We start from the raw sequence: 14,334 nt of genomic DNA on the forward strand, positions 1-14,334 counted from the left end.
GCCCCGGTCACCCGCGCCGCCCTCCGCAGGGACCGCCCGGGGCAGCCCCGCGCAGCCCGAAATGGCGGCGGGAGCGGGGCGGAAGTGCCGGGGCAGGCGGGCGGAAGCGGCTTCGCAGCCGGGCAGCGCCGCTTCCGGGCCCCGCGCGCGTCCGCTCGCCGCCGGAAGCGGCGCTGTGTGGGGCCCAAGATGGCGGCGGGGATGTACCTGGAGCACTACCTGGACAGTAAGAGCCGCCGGGGCGGGGCCGAGGCCGCGGCTGAGCCGGCCCGGGGGGCACGGACGGGCCGAGGGGCGGGGCCCTGCGGGGGCCGAGCGCTGCCCAGGGCGCCCGCGGGCTCTCCCCGCTCCTCGGGCGCTGCCCGGTGCCCGGGCCGTGCGGTGAGGCCCCGTCCGTGGGGCAAGGCTCGGCTGCAGCTGCCGCGGGAGCCCTGACACCGCGGCCCCGCGGCTGGTTTGGCCCATGAGAAAGGAGCCCGGTGCAGCTCCAGCCGCCCCTCGGGAGCGGGAGCTTGGCTGTCAGTGGTTTCCCGGGATAGACATCGAGCACAGATAACTTTGGGATCTGTGGGGCGGTAGTTAGGGTGGTTTTCTATGCCGTCAGTTTACAAATGCAGCCCCGCTTTTCTGGCCGAAGAGGAGCTCTGTAAATGCTAATGGAGTTGGCAACGTTATCAGAGCCCTCCTATGGTACCTCCTATTTTACCATCCTACCTTAAGGTGCTTAAAACTTCAAACTCTGCCCTTTGGGGATGAGACTTTCAGTGCATGTTTTACCCACGCGTGCTTAAAATAGCCGAGCAGATCCATAGGAGGAGTTGTTTCTCAATGAGTGGGCTAATGAGTTAAGGTTGAATAACCTGTTCTTTGAGGAATGCCGTTTTCACGTTTTCCTGCTGGTCTGATGTTGGCACTGGAGACAGGGGAGGATGTTCACAGGATGGTGTCTTTAAAGCTGGGTGGTTCTGGTTAAGTGTCTTCTGCTCCATTGCACCCAGCCAGTTACATCTTTCACTGTCTGCTTGCATATGCATGGGAAAAATGCAGTTTGGCTCTTCAGATGTCCTGCTACACCAGGTTTCTTCCAGCACAGAAATGATGAGGTGCTGATATGGACACAGAGTGTCTCGTTCCTTGCATCTTCAGTGCTCCTTTTGTCTTTAGGAAACATTCTCTGAGAATGTTCAAGAACCATAATGAATTTCAGTGAAAGCTGAAAAGAAGCTGCAGTTGAACAGGCAAGGATCTAGGAGGTGCAAGGAAGGAGGCCAAAGCCAGGAAGAGGAGTTGAATGAGGAGGCAGGTTGGAGGGGAGCAGATTTGTGTTCTTGTGCAGTTCTCACTCCATTGCAGAAGGCTGCAGTTGAGTGAGGCTCCTCAGCTGGGAGGAGAAGGGCTGGGAAGGAGGAGAAAGAAGCAGATGGACAAGGAATAGGTGCACAGGGGGATGCAGGGTTTTCCTGCTGGGAGGGCAGGGGTGTATTTTGGGTAAGAGCTGCAGGGCAGAGCTAAAGGAGCAAAAGCCTGGGATCTGCAGTTGGTGAGCAGAGACGAGCAGGATGCAGCCCTGAGCAGGCAGAGGCACTGCAGGTGCACAGCTGGAGAGAAGGAAGGTTGGTGGCTGGAGAATGCTCCTGCCAGAGTCAAACTCCTCAGGATCATGTCATCACAGTCAATTAACATCAGCCAGCCTGGGAACTCCTCTTCCTCTCTTGTACAGGCATGCAGAGGAAATGCCAGTCTTCTCTCTCACCTGAGGTTTGTGGTCCTGAGATTGGATTAGAGATTCTCATCCTGTTGAAGGTGGATATTAATACAGGAGAGTCACTGCTATGGTTGAGGTGTCTTGCCTAAAAAAATAATGAAAGTGATGTGCAGAATCTAAAAGTCCTTAAAACCATCTGCTTACAAAGATTTCAGGAAGAACAAAACATTCATTCCTGTGATGGTTTAGCCTTTTTTGCTTACCCTTAGATCTCTAAGGCCTTTTTCAGGTTTGTGTGGTGCAACATTACTTGCTGTTATTAGCCACTCATGAGACACTTGCTGTGCTGTTCTAGATTTCTTTCAGGAAAGCATGAATGTACTTGGCATCAAAGAGCACCCATCATGGTCATCAGTAGGTTAGGCTGCTGATAGGTAATGGCATCTATTTCTAATTACCCATATTGCTCTCCCCTAAGCCTGCTCTCCTCTCCTGGCCTTCTGCCTGTGCTCCTGACTCTGTGGAAATGCATCCAGTATTTTAGGCACAAGTCTTCTTCTTGGTGCTCTCTGATTGACAGCATTCAGTTTCCTACTTGCTGCTCCACTTTTTTTCCCCCACATTATTTCAGTGTTTTAAAAACGTTCAGTTCTGTTTTAAAGTAGTTCACTAATATCCTAAAACTTCCTAAAATTTGATAGAAATAAACAGTCCAGAACTTTTGGTCATCTCTTACAAAAAAGTGTCTAATTCTTAATTTACATCTGTGTCTTGGAAGGGGATTCTTTTAGTAGTATAGTGCTCTTGCAGACACAGTTTTCAGTTGAATGTCTTTTTTGTTCCCACAGAGCTTCTCTTTCCTGTGGTTTTCTATCTGGATCTGCTCAGGGAGTGAATGAGGAATGTGTGATGAAAGAGAGCAGTTATTTGTAGGACCTCTTCATATCTTTGAATAAAGGAAGGTGTGTAAAGGAATTAAGTGAAAATTGTAGGAAGAAAAAAGGTGGCTTCCTGTTTGAAGCAGCTGAATATCACTGACAAAGTGAGTTTGGTGGGGTTTTTTATGTTGTGATTCCCACTTTGTACAGGTTTTCCTTGCTTGGATTGTGCTTCCCTCAAATTATGAGTGGAAATTTTTAGTCAGGGGAGCAGAGGTGCAGAATGCTCATAGCTGCAGCTGGAGTCTGCCTTGAAGAGATAATTCTGAAAAGTCATGCTATGAAGCATTTTTGCACACTTCAAGAGGAGAGTTTGTAATTAGCTGGCCTTTTGGCTTTAATCTCTTGGCCTCAGTAAATCTCATGGCCTTCATTGTGTTGGTGAGGGCAGTGGGCCACTCCACTGCAGCATTGTGAAAACACTTTATTGCCACAGCAGTAAACACCTTGAAAACATTGAGCTCTGGATCTGAGCATGTGCCTCTGTGTTGAGCAAAGAGAATAAAATAAAACTTTGAATGAGTGCTCAGTCACTGGGAATCAGAAACACCTTGCATGGAACACCATGTGAGTAGGTAATTAAAACTGTATGTTAAAATGCATGAGCAGTCTGACAAAGTTGGGCATACAGCCCCAGTTGCTTCAGTTCATGTAGTTTGAGCCCTCTACTGTAGACAACTGAAGTCCTTTTCCATTATTTTTTGTGGAATAGCCAAGTTAAGAAGAGTTCTCTTAGTAAAAGGTGTCTAGAAGCTTCTTAGGTCAGGTATTTCAGCAGCTTTCAAGTCTTGCTGTAATTTAAACTGGGTTTAGACCTAGGATTAGGCATGCCCTTTCCTTGGCTTTAAGCTGTTAATTACAAAGCAAATCTGTCTGAAATGTGTTATGCTCTTGGCAGATGCTTTTGCAGCAGAAAAATGCACACATTCCTTCTGTGCTGAGCATCCTGACAGAGGAACTCCATATCTTTCTACTCCATATCTTGTCTACTCATTCCTTCATCCTACTTACTGAGCCAAAGGATTCAGGGAATGGGAGAAGAGGAATGTGTCTTGTTCCACTTTTCTTCCTGAGTGTTTCTCTCCAGTGGCTGAATTTAAACATAGAAAAATTTCCAAGTCTTCAAATATTGTCCTCATTCTGGTTTCTAAACCATTTTATGCCTGGTTTTGAGGGGGGAAAGCAAGATAAAAAAGTGCTTTCCCTCAAGCAGTAACACAGTGCAGCTTTAGTAAAGGAAAACCTATGGGTGCAAAGGAGTTAGAGATGTAGAAAAGGATGGAAGAAGAAGGAAGAAGACAGTGTTTTGTGATTAAAAGGTGGAATGTGCATAAAGATTCACGAGAAGAGTTTGTGCTTGCTCAAGCTTAAAGTTACTGTGCTTGGCTCAGTGTTGGCCCTCGAATGAGGTTAGAAATACTGCTGTGGAGGTGATGGAGATGACAGGCTGAGATGAGGAGACCTCAGCTGGTGAGTTAACATGGTGCAGTGTAGTCAATATGCCTTGGGTTTTTCCCTATTTCACACTGGTTAGGGAGGCATTGAGTTTCCTTTTCTCCTCCTGTTTGCACTTGTCAGTAGGCACATAGAGGTGCATCCGTTCAGGGCCTGTCACTGCTAGAAGACTTCAGCCAGCATAAGCACAGAGCAATGGAAGCAGCACATGTCCTCATGGAAGTCATCTTTCTCCTACAGCTGGCATGGGAATGTCCTTTTGTTCCTTGATAACATTAGCTAACCTAGTAAAATAGGATTTTTCTTTTGGAATGGCCACATATGTCTGGATTTTCTTCTGTACGGATTCATCAAATGAGGGTGTGATGAGTATTGTCATCTTAAGGCTCTTAGAGGGCTTGGGTGTGATGTTGGAAATCGCTGTAGGCAAGCCCTTGTTTCCTTCCCAGACCTGGCTGTGTTCCAGTTTCCCCAGCAGTTCTTTTATCTCTTGCATTCCCTACCTTCATTACTCTTGTCCCCTCGGCAGTGTAGCATGCAGCCATACCCCTGGCCCTGCCTCTTCAGTTTCTCACATCATTCTTCAGAAATGCGAGTCTCTTAATAAATCATTTCTCTACTTGTCACTGTTCTAGCGCAGTGAAAGATGCCTTTCACCTTTCAGGGACTTTGGATTAGTTACACCTGTGATGCACCACACATGATCTATGGAAAATTACAAAAGATTTCATGCAGGGGAGAGAATTTGGTGATTCATAGGCATCATTTGTTTCTGTGTGAAAGCTACTGGCACAGCCCACACTGAGCTGATACATTTAATGACCAATTCATTTAGAATTGGTTGTGTTGTTGGCTGATATTTTTATTGGAGCTGATACAAGATAGCTTTACATGGCAAAGCCTGCTGTGTTTTTTCTGTAGTTCTTCACTTACCCAACTGCAAATCTGATGTCATTGTTTTGGCAAACAGCCCTGTGGTCTCTTTGGGGGTTGTCCCTGCCTTTGGAGATCTGTGGCAGGCTGGAAATGCCAGGAGTGTTGCCAGTCTCATTCATTGTGTCAGTCTTCCAAGCCCTCCAAGCTTTTCAAATTCAAGGTTGATTTTTAACAAGAAAGATCCCTTTTCTGACACTTAACAACATTCCCTGCTATCTTGTCTGTAGATGCTGTAGCATTGAGCTACTGCAATGAGACAACAAAAAGAGCCCTCCCTTCCTAAGAAACTGCCTCACATTTTGGGGGAATATTGGGTTTCCATGGCTGACTGGCACTGCCAACTGGTGCCCATTTCTTTGGACAGTGTCTGAAGCAGATGTGCTTGGGTGGACTGGTGTGCAGTGCATTAGCCCAAAGCTTGGGATATGTGCTATGGCCACAGGATTCCTGGGTGCCTGTGGCTAAATCAGTCTGCCATGCACCTAAGCACCCTCTTTGTAAAACTGTAGGTAGGGTTATCCCTTACCAAGGTGTTGTGAGGATAATGGTACAGGTTAGGATTTTTTATTGCAGCAGGGCTGAGCCATCTCTGAATAGAGGGAAATTGTGCTCAAGGACCAATTTCAATAAAGGTGCTTGTGTAAGAGTTTCAACGAAACCTGTGTAGGAAGGTGATTGATTACTTGAGAGCTCAGGACAGAGTAGAAGCAATAGTTTAAAAGAGTGATACACTCTGAAAGGAGGGATATAAAAGACACCCTGCCCCCTAATGAGGAGCAAGGAAGCTCCTGAAGATTGCTGCAAGCCACTTGTTCTGCAGTGTACTTCAAGTGCTGCAAAATTATGAGAATCATGGAGTACCAGAAAGTCCAGTGTGCTTCCCCAGCAAGATCCCAGCCAGTTTGCAGTCCTGGGGGGCAAAGAACTTACCCTCTCATTGTGGCAGTCCCTGGCACAAGCAGGAATTTTTTAAATTGCCTTCAGCAATGTGGTGTCTAAAATGTTTGCTGAAATCAAAGCTGTTCAATAAAGCAACTGTGGTTATGTTTCAAAATGTCTTTTCCCATTTTTTAATAAAATTTAAACATGTATCTAAGTGTGGTGGGTGAACAGATGTCTTGAGAAAGGTGCTGTGTGTTTGGATGGTCCTTGGTGCTATTGATCTGTTTTTAGGACTTTGGGCAGCACAAATCTATTGTTTGGCACAGCACAGACGTGCTGCAGAGGATTGAAGCACAATTGAAGTTATCAGGCTGTGTAGGCTTGCTCTCTGCATTTGTGTGTCACAGTTAACATCTGAGTTAAGGAGCTGAAGTTTAAATATCAGCCTGCACCTGACAGCCCACGTGTGTTTTTAAAAAGAAGTAAATAAAATTATAATTATTGGAGAGGGAAAAAAGTGGTGTTGGATTCTGACTTTTGGAGAGAGAGTGCGTGGTTCTTAAGGGAGAAGACAGCATGGTCATGGATGCCTGTGGAAGAATGAACAGGGCAAAGAATATCAAGGAAAGAGGAGAATAAAAGAGATGAAAGAAGAATGGGCTTAGTGAAGGGATAACATGTGAGGAGAGAAAAGACAAAGGTAGGTAGAGAGACTTTAGCTTGTAATCAGAAATGGAAACAAGGTAAGAAAAGGAAGGGATGAAAAAAATTAATGGAGAGAACTGTACCAGTGATTTTCAGGATAATCAGACCATGAGAGGAATCAGTAGGGCTGTACCAGGCTTCTGTATGGATCTGTGCAATGAGTCCATTAGAAAGAGCCTTGCCAGCAGGTTGAGGCAGGAGTCCTGCCCATCCACTCAGCCCTGGAGAGGCTCCTCTGGAGTGTAGTGTCCACTTCTGGGCTCCTCGTTACAGAGAGACATGGAGCTCCTGGAGCCTGTGCAGCAGATGGGAATGAGGATCATTTGGAGGCATCTCTCTTATGAGGAAAGGCTGAGGGAGCTGGGCCTGTTCAGCCTTTAGCGGAGATGTCTGAGAGGGGGCTCATCAGTGTCTGTAAACATCTGCAGGGAGGGTGTCGAGAGTGGATCCAGGCTCTTCTCTGTGGTGCCATGCACTAGGACATGGGGCAATGGGCAGAAACTGATGCACAGTAAGTTCCACCTGAACATGAGGAAGAACTTCTTTACTATGTGAGTGACCAAGCACTAGAAGAGATTCCCCCACTAAAGTTGTGGTGTCTCCCTCTCTGGACATACTCCAGAACTGTCTGGAGGCAATCCTGTTCCATGTGCTCTGGGGTGACCTTGCCTGAGCAGGGAGGTGGGACCAGAAGATCACTGTGGTCCTTCCAGGCTTACCCATTCTGTGGCTCTGTGACACAGTTGCGTTGCTGCCAGCCCAAGCTGCTGGCCTTGCTAGCACTTTATTCCCTGTACATTTTCACTATCCTGTTCCTCTCCTGCTGCTGTGCCATTTGTATTTTTCTGTCTGTTGTTGCATATCATCACTCTTCTCTAGTGATCAAAGATGTCTCTAGGGTGTTCTTTCTTTACAATTATCAGTTTCATAATCTGAGAATTACGTGGGTTTTTTATGATAGATAGTATTTAGTCATGGTGATTTTAGGTGAATCTTACTAAGATGAAAGAGCAAAATTAATTGAGAGGAAAAAAAGGAGAAAAGCAGGAGGAAATGAAATTACATAAATAGCATGAATATTTTTTCAGAAATAGTGAGGAAAAGTGTGGTGGTAGGCATGAGGAAATGGAGACTCAAATCTAATTTTTTTTTTAATGGCACTTAGAGAGTGATAATGTCTGGTAGCCAGCACAGCACAGGTCAAGCAATTTCAGCAAGTGTTCTGTCCCCTGTGATAAATTCTGTGATGCAGGGAATCACTTCTGTTTAAGGCTGTGCAAGAGCTTTGGAGTTAAGCTGCAGATAGTAGAAAACATCCCCACAGCTAGATTAAGTTATGTACCATACAAATAGTTTGTTGCTCAGTTATAACTTGCTTATCTGCAGCTTTATCTTGTTATGCTTTTTGTTATTGCCAGACTCTCTCTGGATCATAATTTGTAATGGTCTGCTCAGCTTCCTTCTACGTTCAGTTGAACAGATAAAGTATCTTTGTAGCAGTTCTGATTATAAAGTCACTGTACTGTCACTTGTTTCATTTTCTCCATTTATTGACAAAGCAGTGGCAGAACATTTGTCCAATAATAGATTTGCAGAGTGGAATGTTTTGCTGTGGTTTTAGGAAATCATTTTGCTGGTTTTAGCAGGGAAGGAATTCAACTGGCAGGGGTTTGTCTTGTCAGCCCCAATGGAAGCCTGCCCAGCTAATGAGCCTCTGGAAGATCATGGCTCAGATGTGCATAAATGATCCACCCATGGTGCCTGAGCTGAGCATTTGCTCAGCCAGAGCCAGAGCAGGTGACAGCCCCCCCCACACTGCCAGAGCCAGGTGACAGCCCTCCCCACACTGCCAGGGCCAGGTGACAGCCCCCCCCCACACTGCCAGAGCCCCCAGGAGCAGGGGGCTCTGCACACCTGGAGGCAGGAAAGGAGGCAGGGGAGCCACTGGCCTGGCTGAGGGCTGGCACTGAGGGGAGCAGGCTCTGGGGAGAGAGGGGCTGTCAAGGGTGGGGGCACAGGCTGAACAGACAGGTAGAGGCAAAAGAAAGACAGACAAATGTTGTCCAGATGAGGGCATGTGCTGGCATCAGCAGTGTGGCAGATTTTTGCAGTGATGGCTGTAAAAACTAGAGCACAGTTCCTTTCAGGTTGTGTAGTCGAATCAAACTCCTGCTTGAGTTTCTCCTGGTGCAAGAATATCACTGTGAAATGTGACCCTAACCTCATGTGGGGCTGTTCTGCCCGCACAGCAGCATCCTACTGGTTTTTGTGCTGGCTCAGGAGCTTGCTCTATCTAAAGGTTTCTAGCCCTACTGAGGGAAGGCTGACAGTACCTGGTGGAATTTGTGCTTTTACCATCTGTCCTTTTCAGAAGAGAAAAAGAAATTACATTAATCTTTTCTAAAAACCACAAAGTCCAGAATTTAGAAGCTGTGATCTTCCAGGATTAATAAACTCAATATAAATTTGACATATTGTGTGCAGTGCAGGAAGAGCTTCTGTTTTCCTCTGGAGGATACCTGTCTTGTCTTCTGCAGCAGGTGCTTTGGAGAGGAATGAAAAGCAGCGTGCTGCAGTATGACCCATGTTTCATTTGCTGTATAAATTGAAAGGTTTAGAGTTGATGAGGCTGGGGATTGCAGGAGGGAAAAAGGCATGGTCTCTAGATTCCCAAGCTGAATTTCATCCCTGCCACAAGCTCCCTCTATAAGCAATAATAATTTTCAGCATTGTGTCCCCGTCGTGTTCTGAGGTGCTTTTTCGAACCGTAGGGATGTAATCCGGTAGTCAGCTGCTTAAACCTTGTGTGAAGTCTGTCATGCTGAACAAACATGGAAGTATCACATTCAGGATGTGCCTACAGACTTCATTTTGCTGCTTAGTAATTTTTCAGAATTTGAATTTGCACTGCTAACTGTCCTTGAATGCAGAGGGGTGATGTATATGTGCTGTGGATTATGTATCTGGATACTTAAGGACACCTACTACCTGAGCATTTCTCAGGTAACTAAATCAGAAATGGCAACAGAAATCTGTTAAATCAGCAGCTCGATTGCTCCTAAGTATTGTCCATGTAACTTCTTATTATGCTGTTTAGGCAAAAGTCTAAGTAAAAGGAACAACTTCAGTGCTCAGCAAGGCCCACAGTTGGTTTTACCTCTTATAGGAATTAATTTCACGTCCTGTTATGTAGTACTTGTTAAAACTTGTTAAAACCTTCCCCTTGCATACAGAACCTTCCCTGTATACTGGTTGCTCTTCAGGGAAGTGGAAAGGCATTAATTGCTGTAGAAATATGTGCAGAGAAAATAGAGATTGCTGCCTGGACTGATGTATTGGACAGCTTTGGTGATGGCCAGACACATCTCCAGTTGCACTCCATGTGAGCTACAGAGCGAGTTCAGGAAGCTCAGACTTGCTTCTGTTGTGTTTGTGAAGAGCTTTCCCCAACACCTTCTTTTTTAAACCTTCAAGAGAGATTTATTATTTTCATTGGGTATAAAGGTGACACTAATCAGGCTTAGACTTCAGGTTAATACAGTGACACTAGATCTCATTTTGACTAGACAGGCATGGAAAAATGAGAATTGTTTTTACCAGCTTTGCCAGTTGAGCATCTGGTGATGCCTGGGGGGTGAGTAGCACAGTGCATTGAAAATTAATTGACTATCAACTTCACATTGCTCATTCAGAGCCCTACAAACGTTTATTATTCACGGTGTGTGGCATCCTTCCAGGTGTTGGACGCACCACACTGAGATGACAGTGCAGAAGGCACCACAAGTTACAAGCCATGAGGGGTTAAGATTGTTCCCCATCTCTGTTCCCCATCCCATCTCACACTTGATCTTTGCTCTGCCCAAAGTGTCTGCTGACCCCTGTATGTTAAATGGATGCATTAAACAGACTCACATTTCAGTGAATTAGCATTTGATCAACTTAACTTTCACATCCTTGTGTAGAAATAACTAAATGGCTTTGTTTACCAGCTGTTGTGGTGTTCTTTTCATTACTGAGTGGAGTTTTCGGATGGGGACGTTGTATTATAGTGACTGAAACTCATTACAGATTTTGGTTTTCTGCTTTCTTTGTGTGGACCTTTCTGCATGGCAGCAGTTTTCTGCTAACTAATATGTATTCCAGAACGATGCTTCTGCATTAAATGTATCACATTTTTATAGTCTGTCTCCTTTGGGGCCGGCAGCAAATGGAAGCAGGCTGATGTGCGCCTGGGGGGTGTGTGTGTGTGTGTGTTATTGGTTAGCTTTGTTCCTGCCTTGGCATCATGGACAAGAGCCTGATTTCTCCATGTATTCTCCTTTCTCTGCAGGTATTGAGAACCTGCCATTTGAATTACAGAGAAACTTCCAGCTCATGCGGGATCTGGATCAGAGGACAGAAGGTGAGGATCAGGGATGGTTTTGTTGCCAAGACAAGGAGTATGTAGCTTGACCAGCTTTTCTTTGCTTTGCCTTTGTCATGGGGATCTCCAGGCAGGGAGGAGGCCTGGAGCTGCTGCAGTCTCATTCAGTCTCTCCTGATGGAGGGCACTGTGGTGTGTGAGGTGTTTATGTATTTAATGGCTCCCTTCTTTCAGACCTCAAGTCAGAGATCGATAAGTTGGCCACAGAGTATATCAGCAATGCACGGACTTTGTCTTCAGAGGAAAAACTGGGGCTTCTCAAGCAGATCCAGGAGGCCTATGGGAAGTGCAAGGAATTTGGGGACGACAAGGTTCAGCTGGCAATGCAGACCTACGAGATGGTATGAAGGGAAGTGCCTCGTGCTTATCATGTGAACGCCCAAACTAAAGCCATCCATCTCGCAAGGCCCTGAGCTCTCATTTTTAGGCCATGCCCACTCTTGCTCCTCGGCTCTTTAGTGCCAGCCCCCTGCCCATTTGTCCTCTCTGTGCCTTCCTGGGCTCTGTCCTGTGGTAACCCCTGCCCCTGGTGTCCTTGCAGGTCGATAAGCACATCCGGAGGCTGGACACGGACCTCGCTCGCTTTGAAGCAGACCTGAAGGAGAAGCAGATAGAGTCCAGTGACTATGACAGTTCTTCCAGCAAGGGCAAGAAGAGTGAGTACCACCCCTGGGCTGCACATTGATTCAGGAGGCAGCCAAGTGACTGTGGAAGTGGTGGGGATGAAGGCAGGCACTGGAGTGGTGCAGAGCTAAGACTGTTGCGCTGGAGGCTGAAGGACAGGTAAAAAGATGGTGACTGGGCTCTTCTTGTGTGAGCTTATTCAAGGCTGCTAGGTAAATCAAGATGGGGTGCATGGCCCAAAGCCAATATGCATTCCAAAGTAGGAGATTTTTTTAGTGCTGCAGAGGTTGTCACTATCAGGTGTCTGTTTTGGTGGGGTGACAGATGCAACACCTTTTTCTCTTCTTACCAGAGGGCCGAGCCCAGAAAGAGAAAAAAGCTGCCCGTGCTCGCTCTAAAGGGAAAAACTCTGATGAGGAAGCACCAAAAACTGCCCAAAAGAAACTGAAGCTCGTCCGCACGTAAGTGTTGAAGGGACTTGAGGGAATGAGAAGCAGCACTGGAAATCAGACCAAGGCAGGCCTAGCCAGGCTTCCCTGAGATCCCCAGACTGGAACTGTGTCCTCTGTCCCTTCTTGGGAAGCAAGAGGAAGGAAACTTGTTTATTCTTTCAGGGGGGTGTGAGTTGAAGGGGAGAGCAGGTCCCCTTGGGTGTAGGTACTTAAATAAGAGAAGTGTGTGTCTCTGGCAAGCAAGGGCACTGTCTTGGGACACACAAAGGTACTCAAAGCCAGTTACTTTGCTGACTTACTTTATTCCTGTCCTGCAGTAGCACAGAGTATGGGATGCCTTCTGTCACCTTTGGGAATGTGCACCCCTCGGATGTACTGGATATGCCCGTGGACCCCAATGAGCCCACTTACTGCCTCTGCCACCAGGTCTCCTATGGGGAGATGATTGGCTGTGACAACCCAGATGTAAGAGCCTGCACGTGGTGGAAATGGGGGGGGATGGAGTGGAGATGAGTCTTGCATGGAAAGTCTTGTCCTGCTTGGGTGGGCCCTGGGACAGCAAGCAGTGACAAGGAGACGGCTTACCTCAGGAGTTGGGATGGGCAGAGGTGTGGCTGGCAAGGACCTCTGAAGTGCCTCTCTCTTCAGGGTTTTCCTTAAAATGTTTTCTTGTCCCTAAACTTAGCAAGGGAGAAGGGGAGTTCTCCTTGCTAACAGTGTGTAGGTTGGGTGTGAGTATTCAGTCCTTGATCACTGCCAGGGATTTCGGAGTTTGTGATTAAATGCTGGGAAACTCTGGTAGCCCAAAAGCAACAATTTCAAAAAGAAACTGCTCTTTAACTGGCTGCTCTTCATCCCAACAGTGTTCCATTGAATGGTTTCATTTTGCCTGTGTGGGTCTGACAACAAAACCAAGAGGAAAATGGTGAGTGAAGCAACCTGGGGGGCCCATTTGACCTTTGGAAAGGGGAGGTCCTTGGTGGCAGGGAAAAAAGTACTGTATATACACACTTAGAAGATATCATTAAAAGGAAAATTTTAATTCAGGCTTTGTCAGGGACCTTGGAAAAGGTCTTTTGGGACCATGCACTTGAGGCTCATGTCATGCCCTAAATGTTGGCTTTGTACTTCCCTTTCTAACAGGTTCTGCCCTCGCTGTTCCCAGGAGAGGAAGAAGAAGTAAATTCACAGGAGACCTCAGTACTGCTGCAGGAGCTCTCTTCCCCCTGCCAGGGCCTCGTCCCAGTTCCCCCAGCCCTTGGGGCCTTGGCTGAAGGGAAGTCTTGCCCTGTTTGTGGTTTGGGCCATCCCGGGAATGGTGTGTACCCTCACGGTGGTTCCTGTGTGTTCTGTATCCCTGGTTGCTTCTGAGTCCTTAAGGGAGGCCCTCTCTGTGTACTATTCCAAACAGGTCTCTGAACCTCAAAGGGAATGAATGAGGGCACCAGGGTAGCCACCAGATTCCCAGGGATTCAGGTAGCCCCTGATTTTCCTTGGCTTTCCTTCAGCCTCCTCAGAGTTCATTGCCTGTTCTCTGCTTAGAGAGCAAGGCTATGGGATGGGGGAAGGAAAGGAGGTAAGTCTTCAGCATTTTAGGTCATTCATTTTCCTGGATCTTTTTCAGGAGAGAGGGAGTAACCAGGCTACTTCTTAATCTAGTGGGCTGGTTGAGAGACTGAAAACCTGATGTGTTCCCTGTCTTTAACCATTCCACTGCTGGCATTGGGCAGCCTCTTTTGTTGGGGAGAGGAGGAGGCAGAGGGATGTTTAGAGCTAGCTTTGTCTCTCTTATTCCTGGGGTAAACCTGCTGGTCTGGGAAGCGCTCTGTGTGAAGGAGGAAGAATTTCTGACCACGTGGGGAGAAACAGCTTGGTCCAGTCTGTCTTCCAGCCTCAAAATTCTGCCTTCCTCTTGTGTAGTGGTGCTTCTCCGTGGCATTGATGGTGGGAAGTTTGGGGATTCAGATCCCACTTGTATAATACAGAATGAAATAAAATTCATTGAAACCAATGCTCTCTTTGTTACCTTGATGTCACCTCCAAAATAAACTGCAGCAATCGCTCTCTAGTTTTTCTTTCTTAGCTCTGCATTTATCGTAAATGGTGAATGTGGTGCAGCTTTTTCATGTAGCAATCTTGTCTCTAAAAAGTGACATCTGCATAAGTCAGGCTTGAAAATGTACCTAATGTACTTGCAGAGAGCTACTGAGCTTT

General features: G+C 46.7%; 1 protein-coding gene across 1 annotated transcript; it reads left to right on the top strand.

The window, feature by feature from the left end:
* The first annotated feature begins 165 nt into the window (after window positions 1-165).
* Window positions 166-14,179, top strand: ING4 (inhibitor of growth family member 4). Its single transcript, XM_030956227.1, has 8 exons — window positions 166-226; window positions 10,952-11,023; window positions 11,219-11,385; window positions 11,586-11,700; window positions 12,021-12,129; window positions 12,438-12,585; window positions 12,984-13,045; window positions 13,264-14,179. Exons 1-8 carry the CDS (start codon window positions 190-192, stop codon window positions 13,301-13,303), a joined length of 750 nt encoding a protein of 249 aa, XP_030812087.1. The 5' UTR covers window positions 166-189; the 3' UTR covers window positions 13,304-14,179.
* Window positions 14,180-14,334: the final 155 nt, after the last annotated feature.

This window comes from Camarhynchus parvulus, chromosome 1, assembly GCF_901933205.1.
Source record: "Camarhynchus parvulus chromosome 1, STF_HiC, whole genome shotgun sequence".
NCBI classification, from domain to species: domain Eukaryota; kingdom Metazoa; phylum Chordata; class Aves; order Passeriformes; family Thraupidae; genus Camarhynchus; species Camarhynchus parvulus.

Bases quoted from the DNA above. Each gene is read 5' to 3' on its own strand.
- ING4 (XM_030956227.1), top strand. From the start codon at position 190: ATGGCGGCGGGGATGTACCTGGAGCACTACCTGGACA. The intron at 11,386-11,585 runs GTATGAAGGGAA...GTGTCCTTGCAG, and splicing joins CAATGCAGACCTACGAGATG to GTCGATAAGCACATCCGGAG. The intron at 11,701-12,020 runs GTGAGTACCACC...TCTTCTTACCAG, and splicing joins TTCCAGCAAGGGCAAGAAGA to AGGGCCGAGCCCAGAAAGAG.